The following is a 15,278-nucleotide window of genomic DNA, read 5'->3' as shown; positions in this document are numbered from 1 at the left end:
GAGACAACCTTAGTTACACTTTTTTTGATTCTTAATGAAAAGAAAAATAATGAAATCACATCACATTATGATTAAATGTTAAATACATAATTTAAAATGCAAAAAATGGAGACCGATTTGTTCTGTCTTTCCCCCACAATAATGCAGTCAGTGAAGGGTAGGCTTGAGGAATGCTCGTGGGTAATGTTTGGAAGCTCATAATGAACAGAAAACAATATTGTAAAAGTTTACCATGGTAAAATGCACATTCATTTTGCAGTTTGTCATACTTAGTCTATACATTTACCTTAATTTGCCATGTATCATACCTTTTTTTGCTGTCTTAAACTACACTTTGCAATGCTTTTACCATGATATAAGTCAACTTTGAAAAGGAAAACATTTTAGAAATCAATTATGTTGCTTGAAAACATCCTATTAAAATGTGCTTTCAATTTCCATTTCCATTTCTACACAATGTGTTTCCATTATAATCTCAGAGATTGATACACTGTCAGCAATTCAAATGTAATCATGCATGAGAAAGCACATGGTATTGAATTCCCAGGCAGTACACATCTATTTTAGACAGATTTACATGTATTTATTTTAAATGAACATGAACAGGGACTTTTTTTCAAAAGAAAGGCTGCATGCAGTTACTATACTATACTACAGCTACTGTATGGCCAAAACTTTTGCATCACCCTGTAGAATGAACACATTTTGCTTCATAAAGTCAGTTGAAACCGGCTAATAATGTTACGTTAACATATTAAATTACATACCGCTTCATAGTTTTCCAAACTTAACGAGAAAGAGACAAAAAGTTGACATTTCAAAATCTAATGTGAAATATTGTACTATTATTATGGCTTCTGGTAGACTTTTGCAAGATCATTTGATTACATTATGTTAAATAAAATAGCTAAATTATGCTAATATAGGCACTTTATTTTAATTTTGACTCAATCCTAAAATTCTAGGTGATGCAAAACTTTCGACCTTGGCTGCTGTATACATTCCATAATGTTTTATACTGTAGTATTTTTACATGTAACCCTACAATAATGAATCAATTAGACATATACACATACACATGTATAAGGTAATTTACTTAAAAAAAGACTGCAGTTTTATTATTATTATTATTATTACTATTATTATTATTATTATTATTATTATTATTATTATTATTATTATTATTAATATTATTATTATTATTACTATTTTTTTTTTTTTTAAGTTTTATTTTCCAACCGAGCAGTTATTAGTGTGACACTGGAACTATTTTTGTTAGAGAGGGAAGCAGAATTTCGTTTCACTTTGTTTTGACTTTACTTATTTATTTTGGTACTGTAAGCCAAATAATAATAAAAAAAGTGCTTTGAACATGAATTGCTTCTGAAGTGTCCTTTATCGAAACTCTGCATGGAAAACATGTCTTTACTGAAGAAGAGCAACTTGTTAAGGTAATGTGTAATAAAATAAAAATAATAAATAATAACAATGATAATAACTTGAAACAAACCAGGCAGCTACTTCACAATAACTTAAGACCCTGAATGCATCTCAGGCAGGCAGCAAGTATAGCTACAAAGTTGTGCGCAGTGATGCGGTGTAACGGGGCTCATGATGGAGGTCTGTCGCTGTAAAGGTGTCTCGCTGTATTGGGTCACGCAGTGGTGGGGTTGTGATGTACTGGGTCATGCGGTGGTGGGGTTGGGCTGTACTTCTCAGGGGTAATTCTCAGGGGTTTGATACTTCTAACTTTTAATAGTGAAAGATATCACTGTACCGATCCTAGTTCAGGTTTCATCCCAAACCTTTTTGTTTGTATTTAGTATGTTCCAAACCTAAATTAAACAGCTGAATTCAGAATTACTTTCCTTTTATCAAGCTGCGCGCCTGCTTAGCAATACAGCATAATTTGGAGCTGTACTAGACTAGACTGCTGTACTGTGTAATTGACTGGTTTAATGATTTAGATCTACTGTCCTTAGTTATAATGAAAAGTTGACTTTTTCTCAGCTGTCTGTCGATACACCTAGAACTGTCTGTGATGAAAGGTGAGTAAGAGACCGATTTGAGTTTAACCAATTAAGAAAGTCTGAGTTGCTGTAAAACTCAAGTCTCAAATCCAGATAACACATAGAGGGAGTTTTAATGATGTCCTCAGTGAACTATGTATAGAAAGTAAAAATGTCAAGGGGAAATGCCTGAGTGTACCAAAGATGCGTTCAGGCTTCGGCAGATGTATTATATCAAGCTTTGGCAGGAGAATATATATGCACTGACCGATAGTTAACCTATGGTATATATTGTAAGGTGATGGCTGGGACATAAACATATTGACTTGTTTGACAGAAATTGGTTTATGACCAGTTTCATGAGAAAAGCTAAAAGGAAATAGTTAAGGGGCCTCATCTTATTTTTAAACATGTTTTCAGTATAGATATAAGGGTAGTGAGACATCCCAAGATGAATCCAACATCTCCAGATCTCCTATCCACCATGTGAAGGAATCATATACCATCACCTCCCAGCAGAAAACAGGTAACCTGGCCATTATCTTAAATCTGCTGTTGGATGCTGCAACTAAATGTAATGGAAGTTTAATACATGTAAGTTGTGCTTTGGAAATTAAATAAATGTAATCTTGTTAAGTTTCAAGTATTAGTCATTTGAGTCTTAATTATACTTTATTGATGGTCATTGATAAGGACAATCACAGAATAAATGTTGTAATTATAAGACATTGAACAGTTTATACAGTTTTAACAAGGATTAATTACAGATTCAAAATCCAGTCACTTCTTCCTAGACATAGTATACTTTATAAGAATAGAAAAAAAAATATCTATATACATATATACACAGTATTAAAAATGTCTTATGAAATAAAACAGTACATGTTTAAGGAAGGAAATTCACAGCAGATACAAAACAGAAATGTCACCCCGACAAATATAATTTTTAACACTTTTTAACACTTTTAACAACCATGTTTTTCTAATGCCTATACTATGCATTTAATTGCTTGACCAGTTCTTTTATATCCAGGATTTTGAGACAATCATAGCAAATAGCATTCAGGGGTAAGATTCACCAAATTATTTGATTTGTTTTATTAGTTTATAAATACAAACCTATAACAAATATAATTACATAAAGTACATAGCATACACAAATTGTATTATAATTTACCATCAAAGTGTTTTAAATATATGCACACACAAAATGTTTATTAACTTTATTAATATATGCATTATTCACAAATGTGGACTGTAAAATTTGAAATCTTCATTTCAGGAGTAAATGTTGCCAGTCTTCACAGAAACAAGTTTAAGAATAAATTAAATGGCACAGTTTTTATAATTATAAATACTATAATAATAATTTATTATCCTAGTGATGTCACTACATCATAATTGAAGATCACTGCTCACATTTTCACCAGCTAGTACACTTCTCACATCCTGAGTGGTGATTCACTACGTTAATGTTATTTGTAGTGAGTGTTCCTTGTCTTTACTCCATGGAATTTTTGACTTTTTCAAAAATGTGTCTAACTTGGGCAGCAGGAAAACAGCCTTCTCGTATAATAGTGATTGTACCTGAAAGAGAAAATAAAACTGAGTAACAGTGTTCAGTAAAAAAAGCTCTCAGTCCAGGCTGCCTTAAACAAAAGGGAACAGGAAAAATATCAAGGAAATACCTTCATCTATCTTCAAACAGTTGACCACAGTGGAACCGACCGCTTCATTTGATTCTCCGTCACACAGAACCCCACTGATTTTGTGCCCGAGACGCCTGTGGGAAACAAAAAGGAAATTATAGCATTTATAACAGTGACTACAAAATATTAGCTTTCCTACACTAGCCCAGTAGGTTCTTTAATGCAGGTAAATATTATTCTAACATGCAATATTATGTATCCATGATACAACACTTTTTTCCCATTAGTACCCAGTAGACGCTCAATAATTAGGACCAACCTCACACTGCCATGAATATAGTATCTAACAATTAGAATAGAAATGAATCTTCCTTAACGGCTGCTGTTGTGGCTGTCACCTGGTCATTAGCATACAGCACAAATACTTACGTTATCACCATGTCATGGTGTGTGCTATCAGGCTCTCCACTTGGATTGGCTGAAGTGATGGCCAGTGGTCCAGTCATATTGCACAGATGGGCGGTCACTGTGTGGTCAGGGACTCTGATCATGATGCTTTCTTTAGTCCCCACTCTGTCATAGGCTGCCCCGACTCCTAAACCAGAACCAAGAGAAGGCTGTGAGCGTGGGTCTTTGGACAGAGCCTCTCTTACAAACTAAACTCACACAGGTTTTTGGATTTTCTTAAAGGAAACAAATGATAGCCTTCCATATGAGTAAAAGAGTCAACAGATGTAGCAGTGCTATAAAAGGGAGAGTGAAGTCACCTGTGGTTTTACACAGAAATTGCCATAACACCCATAAACTATTAGACCAATGCAGTGATGACTGCCAGGATTTGAAACACAGACCTCGCTTTTTTCTCTAAATTATACATTCCAATTTTTGGAAGGACAAAAACATCTATTAATGTTACAAAACTAGAAACATACAACTAAACTTTCAACAGGAGTTTTAAAGTACTTTCATTAAATTAACAGGTGTTTAAATAGTTCATATTACACTTAAGTTTTTTTTTTCCATTTGCCAGTAATATCAGTAATACAACTAAATAACAAAAATGTACTGTGTAAAATCCTATATACATACAAACGGTAGCTGACCTAACTGCCTGTACGGTGGCAGGGATCATTTCCTTTAGATGGAAGAGCCTGTCTGAACTCACCTAGCCTATTGAGCCACTCGCCCTTCTTGACAATGCAGCTGATGCCTCCTGGGTAGACGTTCCTCATGAACTCCCAGAGCAGGGGGCTGAAGGGGGGCTTGGCAGTTGACAGCTGCTCCAAGTTGGAGATGCAGATACAGATGGGCTTCTCCTGTGGGCGATCCTGAAAGAGGGACAGAAGTGTGAGCTGAGAGCATGGCTCTGGAAAGTGACTCTACTCCTGCCTCCATGCAAAAGAACTCTTGAGTGCTTATTTTGTACAGCACAGACAAACAAACACATAAATACGCCAGTCCATACCTTGATATTGTAGATCTTCTCTATAGCCTGTGGGTGTTTGCAGGATGCTGCCAATGCGTACACAGTATCAGTGGGAATACCACAGACCCCACCAGCATCCAGGAGTTTTGAGATGCTCAGCAGCCCACTGGTCTTTCTTGAGGTGGCGATGGAACAAGGAGGAGGAGGGGGAGTTTTGTCAGCTTTTTCCTGTGTAGCCTATAAGAAAGAGTGCATTTAAAAGCATGCTCAAATCTACAACAATCCACTTCAGCACTTTTGTAATGACCACTGGGAATTCAAAGGCTTCGTGGACATACCTTAGTTTAAGGATCTATTAAAAATCTTTATTATTTTGAAAAAAAAACATTATTTTAAAACTAATTCCGATATAGCTGGATGACAACTTTACCTTCAGCAATGGGGGCCCGAGAGGCAGCAGCTCCTTTCTGAAGATGGAATTTGCAAGGGAGGCCAGAGTACCATACAAACAGATCAAAGAGAAGATGGCCAGCATCGCAACTGTAATGGAAAACCAACTTAGTTTTATCACCATCCTTGGAAAGAAAATGTACTGGAGTCTACAGGCAGGCTCCATAGAGGTAGTGCATGTGTGTAACAAAACAGACCCAACAATGGTAACATTGGGGAGAAACAGGAGAGATTGCCATGCGTGAACTGTGGGTGAACCAAAATTCTAGGATCTGTTGAGTTCAGTTCAATCAAAAGCCAAAGATGAATACTCTAGTCTAAGGAAAACATTTAGTCAAGAACTTAACCTGTTTGATTGCCAATCCAAACACAGAATATGTTTTCATTAAGGATAAATTATTAGCCATTATGTGTGGTGTTCGGGTGATATAGGTCTACCTTCCTAATTCAAATTGTTTAAATAACAAGTTGCTGTTAATCTTTGCTCCAGGTTTGACTTTGGGGAAGGAGAAGGGGAGACTCTTACTTTCCAGTTGGTAAGGCAGTCTGCCCAGTGTGGAGAGCAGGAAACACACCACAATCACCTCCATGACAAGAGTCAGCAACAGCAGCACAACATTTACATAGGCACCTTGAGAAAGAGAGGAAAACACACAGCAACACACATTAATATTTTCCATCCATTTACTCTGACACTTTTCACTCCAACTAAACAAACCCCTAAATGTTAGACGAAGATCCAATTCCATTAAAATTACTTACCTATAAGCATTAGGAAGCCATTAAGTACCAAGAATGCTACAGCCCCAGCTGTGAATCCACCAGCAAAATCAGTAGAAATGCCAAGTAACACACCTACAAAATAAAGACATTATTTTACTAATTTTAAAAGCAAGACATTCCCAACTAAGAAAATCATGAATTAGGTGCAGGACAGTCATGGACATCCTCAGGGGGATTTCACAAATAGAAAGTGTTTAGCTTGTTCTAGAATCCTTATATCATGTGTGCAGTCAAACAGAGCTACTCTTTTTTACAACAGGGACACACATCTTTTATGTATTACTTTCAACACCTATATACTTCCTCAACCACTTTATTTAATTAAAACAGGTTGCACTTCCACTGACATGACTGTTGCCTATAACAGGGGTTTATTAAAACAAATTGGTCGATCACTGTAAAGTTATCATGTGAATTTACTTAAAAAGACAACTGGCATTGCCTTTTCCCCTTATTAAAACATACCTGCAAACCGATACCAGGTCCAGGTAGCCCAGATGGCAGCATAGCAGGATGGGATAATGGGCCCAAAGCGCCTTCCCTTCTGGATGCCCAGTCGGCTCACGTAAACCTGGATGATTGCTCCAGGGATCAGTACCCAGGGGATGGTGAGATGGAGGAAGGTGGAGTGCACGTCCTGGCTGTGGATGGCAGAGAGGGCAGCTATGCCATTGGTCACGTAGAAAAGGGCATCAGGTAGCTGTGTAACGGTGCTGCGAGGGAGGTCTTGGGGTTTCACCCAGCACCGTTTGATGAGTCCCAGGACATCCTGGAGCTTCTCTGTGGATAGTGGCTGCACCCCAACAGGGATCAAGGTCTTCTCCCCTATGGAATTGATGAGTCGGGCAAAGGTACCGTAGAGAGACAGGGCTGTGAACAAGCTGCAGATCACCCCAAAGAAGATGTAGTAGCCCCCCAGTGGGATCTGGGAGATTGTGGATACCGTGAGCAGGAGGAATAGCAAGTTATGGGCCACCTCTAGCACATCCATGTTGAGTGACATCAAGCAGAGAACAATGGCGGTCGCTAGGAAGAACCAGTCACCAACCATCCTTTCTCGCCCGCTGACCGCTCCCTCTCTGTCGATGAGAACTGACAGCACAAACTCCTCCCATGATTTCACCAGCCAGTAGGTGCTGTGCAGACAAAACTTGGTTGTGTGGTAGACGTCTTTTCGGAGGTAGGCATAGTAACTGGAGAAAAGCTGGGAGAAAGCGTTGATAGTGACCCAAATAGTGCCCACAAAGAAGGAAGGTAGGTAGCCAAAGCAGAAGAAGGCAAAGATGAAAGGAGAGATTGTGTCGCACAGGTAGCCCAGTGCCATGGGTTCAGCATATTGGGTGTTCTTCTTCTTTTCTTCCCCTATTTTTTGGGAGTTGCTGTTATTGGCCGTCCCCAGGAGCAGCACGTCAAAAAGGGGGGTCCCAAAGCCCTTGAGGATGTAACGTTGCGTGACACCTTTCAGGAGCAAGGCTGCCGCTCCATAAAGCCCACACATGAGGATCACTAGCTCCAGGACCCCGGAGACCACTAGAGCCCACCCCCCAACAAGCCCCACTGCCTCAAAGATCAGGGTCAAGGTGATGGCCCCAAAGACAAAAGGCATGATGTAGTTTACAGTGGCAGAGCAGAAGGACAGGATAAATGAGATGGAAATGTAAGCGATTAGCCCTGCTATAGCAGACTGACCGATTGGTGGAGTAGCCAATTCTGTATTTCGAAAAGTGCTGTTGCCTGGATATAGCTGGTCAGTGGTGTTGGTGCTGTTAATAGAGGGTGGAAAGGCACCCAGGACTATACGGGTAGACCCATAACTGCCCCAGAGAGCAGCAAATGCGATGAAGGATGTCCCACTTAAGTGATCATACTTCCGGAAGGATAGGAGCCCAGCCAACAGCTGAGTTACCCCCCCAATCAGAATCAGTTGAACACCTGTGAAATGTAGATAGGTAGAAGTCAGAGTCCAGCAAGGTCACCTAACAAACAAACTTCAAAGTAATTATCAGCTGTGCTATTACAGGTCCAATTATTGTTGTGCTGAAGATCTTTCTTTTCTTTTTTAAAAAATTAGCATACAGGGTCACTGTATGTTCATATTGTTTTTCTAATAGAATACCAACTTTATTTGCTGCACCTCAGCCTTACACTCATGGTCTGTAAGACTGTATTGAAGCATATAAGAGTAATACAATATTAAGAAACATCTTAAATATCATAGAAGAAATCAGTACAGGATGAATTGGTGTTTAGAGAACATGGAATCCTTTTTTGCCTAAGACACAGATAGATTGTGTTTTTACCAGCCAGAATGTGCTCCACTCCCTGGGATGGTACACCAGTCTGTGCTCCGTTGAAGTTCTGCAGAAGAACGAGGAAAGCACTGATTCCATTGGCCAGGAGGCCCAGGACCCCCGGCTCTCCATAGAACATGGCCGCAAATTCATCTGCACTCGCCATCTTCTTAACGTCAAAACTCTGTCAAATTAGAAAACCATTGAGTACACTCAGCCAACCCTAGCAGGCTTCTATGAGACGGTGCCCACTGGAACGTCACAGCATCAACTGTGAATCAAACTTAAAATCAATCAGTGCAAGAGCCGGCTTTTCATTTTGACTTGCCGTAATGAAAGCTCAGTTCTATTGGACAGCAAATACCAAACAAAGACACAATTGGTACACATTTATTATATTATCCACCACAAACAGCCAATCAATACTTTGTAGCGATGAAAGCAACCAGTCTGTACCCACAACTGCCAAATCAGCCAATCACAGCCTGTCAGCTCGACTGGAGCTCAGCATCTTTCAGCAACAACAAACCCGAGAAACTGGCATTTCAGTAATGTTGTTCCATTTAGATATCTGGTACTGCCCAGATAAACAATTTAAATGGATACACCAAAATGTTTATTTTCTGCTTTTCCTTTAAAGTGATTTGGAGTTCATATGCACATCTGACTGATTTTTATGGTAAACACTGTACAGCTGATCGCAAAATCAGAGTCAAACTACTTCCTTAAACAAGCATGACTGATACACAATGCTATTGAAAAAGAAGAAAAGGCTTGAACACAACACCCAGGAGTGTCGACATGCATGAGGAAATTCCTGAATCTAGCTATCAGTGATCTGTCTGCCTGCCAGCCAAGGAACAGTTAGCAATACCAGTACCAACTTAATGCACCATAAAGCATACAAATGAAACTGCATAACCATGTACTAAGAGAAAAAAAAGGGATATCCACCCCATTATTTGTATATACATATACACAAACTACATAAATAAATAAACAAACAAACAAACAAACAAATAAACAAATAAACAAATAAATAAATAAATACATGTTTTTATTAAATTGTGGGTAATATAATCTGTGTCAGTAGTAAACTGAACTAAGTGGTCTTTTCAAAAACACAACCTATTTTCCACAGTGCCAGTTTATGACAGAGGCATTTTATTTAAGTCTTAAGCATACTTGTTCAGTACAGTATAGTTCAATATAGTATGGTGACTAATGAAAGCATATGTCAGATAACCATGTAGATATTCTATGAATGCAAATGATTATAATGATATATATCTTTTTTTTTAATGAAATATATTACCCACACTGTATATATACTTTGTAAACTTAACTGTTTGTTCACGTAAAAACGTAATACATTAATTATACTGGTTTATGAAAAAGTTTGCCATTTTGATCTATTTATCTTTAGTGTTTGTAAAGGAAATATTCTGCGCAGTCTTTGTGTTTCCTTTATTATATACTGTATGGTATGTGATAATAATTATTATCACACTCATGAGGATGGGCGCCCCAAATGCATGCAGTATTTGATATATATGTTTTATAATAATCTACATTTCTACTAGTTAACTAAAATACAGTTGGTATTTTTAATAATACAAAAAATGATCACACACTATATAACATAATTTACATTAAACAAATACATTTAAATATTTTCTATATAATCAAACAAGCATTTGTCTAACTGTAAAAATATGAAACAAGATTGGTATTACAGTACCTGGCCAACAAGGTGTCTCTTCAGCTGCAGTGTGAACTTTAGGAGGTGAGAGTTTATTTTTTATAGAACCTCTCTCTCAAGCAGGGGAGGAGTCTCCCAGTGCCAAGTTCTCAGTAAGTGTCCTCCCAGAACAGAAAGAGGGTTATTCCCCAACATTCCAGACCACTTCTTGGTCAATACATAACCCATTTCCTGGTCAAATTAGAAAAATCCCCCCAATTAGTTGAATAGTTTCACTAAAAGAAGGAGGGGTTTTGGAACCTGGAGGACAATCAGCATCCAGGTATGAAAGAATATAAAGAGAGGATGGAACCACAGCAAAATATCAGCTCAGTGACAGAACTTTGTTGTACACAGCAATCTACTGAACACCATCATGCTCTCAGCACTCAAGGTAATTATTGCGCTGAAACTCTTATAAATGTATGCATTTTTATTTTTATTTTATTATTATTATTATTATTATTATTATTAGTAGTAGTAGTAGTAGTAGTCATAGTAGTCGTAGTAGTATTTTCTGTCATATATCATATTGATTTTATTTCATTTTTTTCCCTTTTTGAATTAGTTTCAGAGAACCTCAAGGCACTTTTCCTGCCTGCGACTTCTACATAAATCTGCAGTTGAAGGTAAACATTTTTTAAAAAGCTATTTAATAAAAAAAAAAAACTGTGTAAATAACGTTAATTTTAAGGATTTCATACCATCACCAATTCAATGGACCCAGTTGTCTTTAAGTGTTGTTATTTTAGTGCATTATTGTAGAGTTGATGCTCTGAATACTAAAGTGAAGCACAGGCAGAGACTGACCTGCTGTTTGTTGTCCTGCAGTGCAAGAAAGGCCTGCCCCAGAGGAGACAATCACCAGCAGTTTTGGAGGGTTCATCCACTTGGTGCACCCGGGCCAGCTGTCAGACACTGTGCTGCACCGCAGTAAGAGGATGATCCTGGACAGCATCGGGGTGGGGCTGCTGGGAAGCAGCTCCCATGTCTTTGAGCTGGCTCTGCAGCACTGCCAGGTAATCCTTCAGCTGAGTCTTACACTGGGCTATGGTCCTAAAATGATGGCCAAAGAAGTGGGCCCTGGCTGTACAATTTTAATATCAACCATTCCTTCAGTACTTAACCCATTTTTGAAAAGTTTCTTTGAACAGTCACCGTTCCAATTGAGGTTTGCATTGTCAAACCAGGGTGATGATAATCAAGAATTTAACTTGCTTGTTTCCATCTTAAAGAACTTTGAGACCCTATAATGATCTGTGATTAACTCTCTTTGCAGCAAATGTATGCTCCAGATTACATCAGTTCAGTCTTTGGTCGAAGGCACACAAGACTCTCTCCAAGTCTGGCAGCCTTTGTCAATGGAGTAGCGGTAAGTCAGTGTATTTGTTGGCTGGCATATTTTAATGTCAGGTTTGTTTACACAGTGCTCAGCCCTTTCAAATTGTAAAAATGTAGTCCATGAAATGAGCACATTCTAGCAGCTGACGAGCTCTGCAGCTCATGTCTGTGGCTGGTCATTTCCTCATTACACTGCCTGCAACTAATTTCCGTGAAAACACCTCTTGAAATACAGCATTCCAAAATGTTAGTATATACAGTACATACACAAATCAGTAGATCTTGTAAGAGATGATGTGTTATTATTTCAACATAAAATAGTTTAAATGTTTGTTTTATCTCTAGTTTTAAGTAATTGTTTGAGAAAAGCAAACAAGAGCACTTTACAGGTTACTTAGCAGATGATTAAGGAGTAGTTCTATGAGAAAGTCAAAGGAGAAAAACTTCTGAGATCTGAGGCTAAACATTTTCATAATGCAGAAAATTAAAACCAATGTAATGCCTTAATTGTTTAAATATAATACTTAAATAATTTAATTTGTTCATTATACTGGATATTTGCCCATCAGGGAGTGACTGTATTCAGGACACATTCCATTTATCCTGTTGTTTTTTTGTTTTTTTTTGAAAAGTGAAAGCTCAGGTTTGTATTCATGTCCTTGAGGTTTCTTTTGTAGAAAGATGGGGCACTGCCAGGCTTCCTCACAGTCAGGAATGTCAGTGGAGATCACACTGTACCAGGTGCTTACTGTGCCCGCACGTTCTTCTTTGCAGGTCCATTCAATGGATTTCGATGATACCTGGCACCCAGCCACCCACCCCTCAGGGACAGTCCTTCCTGCCCTGCTCGCTATTGCTCAGATGTTACCTGGCAACGCCAAGCCCAGTGGGATGGACCTCCTGCTAGCCTTCAACGTGGGCATTGAGATTCAGGGTCGGCTCATGAGGTTCTCCAACGAAGCCCAAAACATCCCCAACAGGTGAGGAGACTGCTGCCGAACAAACTTGGCACAATACTGTAGTGCTGCCAAGAAGGAAGTGTGCCAATATTCTTCCAGCATGAATGAGACCGTGTTTGAATTTGAAAGCAAATCTTAATCTGTTTTTCAGTGGTTTTTTAGCCTCACAGTGATTATGTTGTTTTTTTTGGAAATTATTACACTTTCCAAGCAAAATAACATGTTTTTTTAGAAGGCATGATAAGAAACATTTGTCTACCCGAGGTTGTTTTTAAATCAGAATTTTAAAACCATTAAAAGCATATATAATGTAAAATACTCTCTCAGTTACCAGGATGGTCATGCCAGTGTTTCTCCCTTCAGGTTCCATCCCCCGACTGTAGTGGGCCCTCTGGGTAGTGCTGCTGCCTGCTCCCGTCTGCTCTCCCTGGATCGCTCGCAGTGCTCAAACGCCTTGGCGATTGCTGCCTCGCTGGCAGGGGCTCCCATGGCCAACGCTGCCACTCAATCCAAGCCTCTTCATATTGGGAACGCAGCCCGACTTGGTCTGGAGGCGGCACTGCTGGCATCCCGGGGCCTGGAGGCCAGCACACTGATCCTGGACTCGACCCCAGGCTGCGCTGGCTTTAGTGCCTTCTACAACGACTACCTGCCTCAGGCTCTGCCCTCCCCGGTGGAACAGGATCCCCGCTTCCTGCTGGAGGACCAGGACATAGCCTTCAAGCGCTTCCCTGCACACCTGGGGATGCACTGGGTGGCAGACGCAGCGTGCGCAGCACGGGAGCTTTTGGTCAACACCGTAGGGGGGTTCCACCCCTCTATGATCCAGAACATCCTACTGAGAATCCCCCTCTCCAAATATATCAACCGGCCCTTCCCTGAATCCGAGCACCAGGCCCGACACTCCTTCCAGTTCAACGCCTGCACTGCTCTGCTGGACGGCGAGGTCAGTGTACAATCCTTCAGCCCAGCTTTCCTGGACCGTCCTGAGCTGCTCAGCCTCCTGAGCAGAGTACAGGTCGAGCACCCCCAGGACAACCCTGCCAATTTCAGTAAGATGTACGCAGAGGTGCTGGTGACCCTCACAACTGGCGATGTCTTGAAGGGTCGTTGCGACACCTTTTATGGACACTGGAGGAAGCCACTGAGTCGTGACAGTCTGCTGAAAAAGTTCCGGGCCAACGCTGGAGCAGTCCTGCCAGGAGAGAGAGTGGAGGCCATCATTGATGCCGTGGAGAACATAGAAGACATGCAGGACTGCTCCCACCTCACCATGCACCTGGAGTGAAGGGCTTCATGACATCCTTTGATGACGTACACTTGAAGAAAACAATATCTTTATGCCATTTGTGTTTTGTTTTAATGTATTATTATTATTAGTATTGTTGTTGTTGTTGTTGTTGTTATATAGTGCATAATTTACCAGTCATACTCAATTGTAAGTAAAGCACAGTTCACATGGATTATGTAATGTATATACTCTCAATTCTGATAGCACTGTGAATCTCACTATTGCTCTATTTATTGAATTATTGTTATTTTATTTGATCTTTTACAAAGATTTATTGTGTGTAATTTCAGACTTTTGCATCGGAATTGCAATACTGTTGATTTGTGTAACAGGTCACTAGTTTGGAAGATATCATCTGTCAATTCAATCAATTAAATCATCAAATGTGAAATCAATGTAATGCCCCAAGTGTGCAAATATAATACAAATGAAACAATTGTAATTGTTTTGGTGTTTATATTTTATTTAATTGAAAAAGATTATTAGTTTACAGTGTTTAAGGTGTACAATAATACAGTACTTTCATTGTTAAGTGATATTGTATATACTGCAGATAATAAATTGGTAAAATGATGTGTTCTCTTTTGAAATCAATTGCCCATGCAAGAGTATATTTACTTTCCGCTCCTTCAAATTACATCAATAGACAAACTGCAGTGTGAGACTACAATGAGAAATGTCCTACATTAGGTTAAAGAAACCATTCATGCCATTTTATAACCAAATATCATAGCATACTGATACAATCTACAAGAGAACTATTAATCGGAAACAATGGTTATTTCATTTTCTTTAACTTCTATTTCTGTTCTCATTTGGCATTGGGGGCAGCACAATAAAAGTTAAAAATATATGACAAACATTATTTGTTATTGGAAACAGTCTCAGTTTAAAAGAAAGAGAATACTTGTTGGGTTTCATGAGGTACTTCCACACGAATGCAGGTCTACTCCTCTCCTGTTCTCTCCTGGCAAGGAAAACAGGCCTCGTTCACTTTATTGACCACAGCTGATTTCAACAAGAGGTTGCAATTGAACAAACGGTACCCAGCACTCCTATAAACAGAGCAAGGAACACAGAAAATATGTTTTGCAGCTGCCTGAATTCAAGAAAATGTTGGAACAGTTGTGTCAATACTCATGAAACACTGACAGCACATGCTTTTTAATTGAGCAATAACAGCAATAAATAGCCACCATTGACTGCGAGGACTTATTCAATGTTGCAAGTCCACGTGTTGTTAAAATTATTCTGGAGGGGCCATTTCACATATTGAGACTGCATTTGAGACCCCATCTCTACAGGGGGTCCTCTCCTGCTTTACTTTAATACACCTGG

General features: G+C 39.2%; 2 protein-coding genes across 2 annotated transcripts; one reads left to right on the top strand and one right to left on the bottom strand.

The window, feature by feature from the left end:
* Positions 1-2,662: 2,662 nt before the first annotated feature.
* On the bottom strand, positions 2,663-10,543 carry LOC117412292 (uncharacterized). The gene is made up of 11 exons (XM_058989210.1): positions 10,350-10,543; positions 8,618-8,792; positions 6,783-8,249; positions 6,297-6,389; positions 6,061-6,165; positions 5,515-5,624; positions 5,124-5,321; positions 4,824-4,986; positions 4,088-4,253; positions 3,698-3,792; positions 2,663-3,596 (listed from the first exon to the last, which is right to left on the bottom strand). The coding sequence occupies exons 2-11, from the start codon at positions 8,772-8,774 to the stop codon at positions 3,511-3,513; spliced, it is 2,640 nt and encodes an 879-aa protein (XP_058845193.1). The 5' UTR covers positions 8,775-8,792; positions 10,350-10,543; the 3' UTR covers positions 2,663-3,510.
* Positions 10,544-10,610: 67 nt separating this feature from the next.
* LOC117412177 (cis-aconitate decarboxylase-like) lies at positions 10,611-14,507 on the top strand. Its single transcript, XM_058989211.1, has 6 exons — positions 10,611-10,743; positions 10,918-10,978; positions 11,181-11,368; positions 11,629-11,721; positions 12,465-12,670; positions 13,013-14,507. The coding sequence occupies exons 1-6, from the start codon at positions 10,726-10,728 to the stop codon at positions 13,935-13,937; spliced, it is 1,491 nt and encodes a 496-aa protein (XP_058845194.1). The 5' UTR covers positions 10,611-10,725; the 3' UTR covers positions 13,938-14,507.
* The last annotated feature ends 771 nt before the right edge of the window (positions 14,508-15,278 follow it).

Source organism: Acipenser ruthenus, chromosome 16 (genome assembly GCF_902713425.1).
Source record: "Acipenser ruthenus chromosome 16, fAciRut3.2 maternal haplotype, whole genome shotgun sequence".
Classification (NCBI taxonomy): domain Eukaryota; kingdom Metazoa; phylum Chordata; class Actinopteri; order Acipenseriformes; family Acipenseridae; genus Acipenser; species Acipenser ruthenus.
Note: the sequence above shows the minus strand (reverse complement) of the source record. Positions and strands in the feature narration are given on the sequence as shown.

Bases quoted from the DNA above. Each gene is read 5' to 3' on its own strand.
- LOC117412292 (XM_058989210.1), bottom strand. From the start codon at position 8,774: ATGGCGAGTGCAGATGAATTTGCGGCCATGTTCTATGGAGAGCCGGGG. The intron at 4,987-5,123 runs GTATGGACTGGC...TCCCTCTTTCAG, and splicing joins AGAAGATCTACAATATCAAG to GATCGCCCACAGGAGAAGCC. The intron at 3,793-4,087 runs GTAAGTATTTGT...TGTTTCCCACAG, and splicing joins CACCATGACATGGTGATAAC to GCGTCTCGGGCACAAAATCA.
- LOC117412177 (XM_058989211.1), top strand. The intron at 10,979-11,180 runs GTAAACATTTTT...GTTGTCCTGCAG, and splicing joins ACATAAATCTGCAGTTGAAG to TGCAAGAAAGGCCTGCCCCA. The intron at 11,369-11,628 runs GTAATCCTTCAG...CTCTCTTTGCAG, and splicing joins TGGCTCTGCAGCACTGCCAG to CAAATGTATGCTCCAGATTA.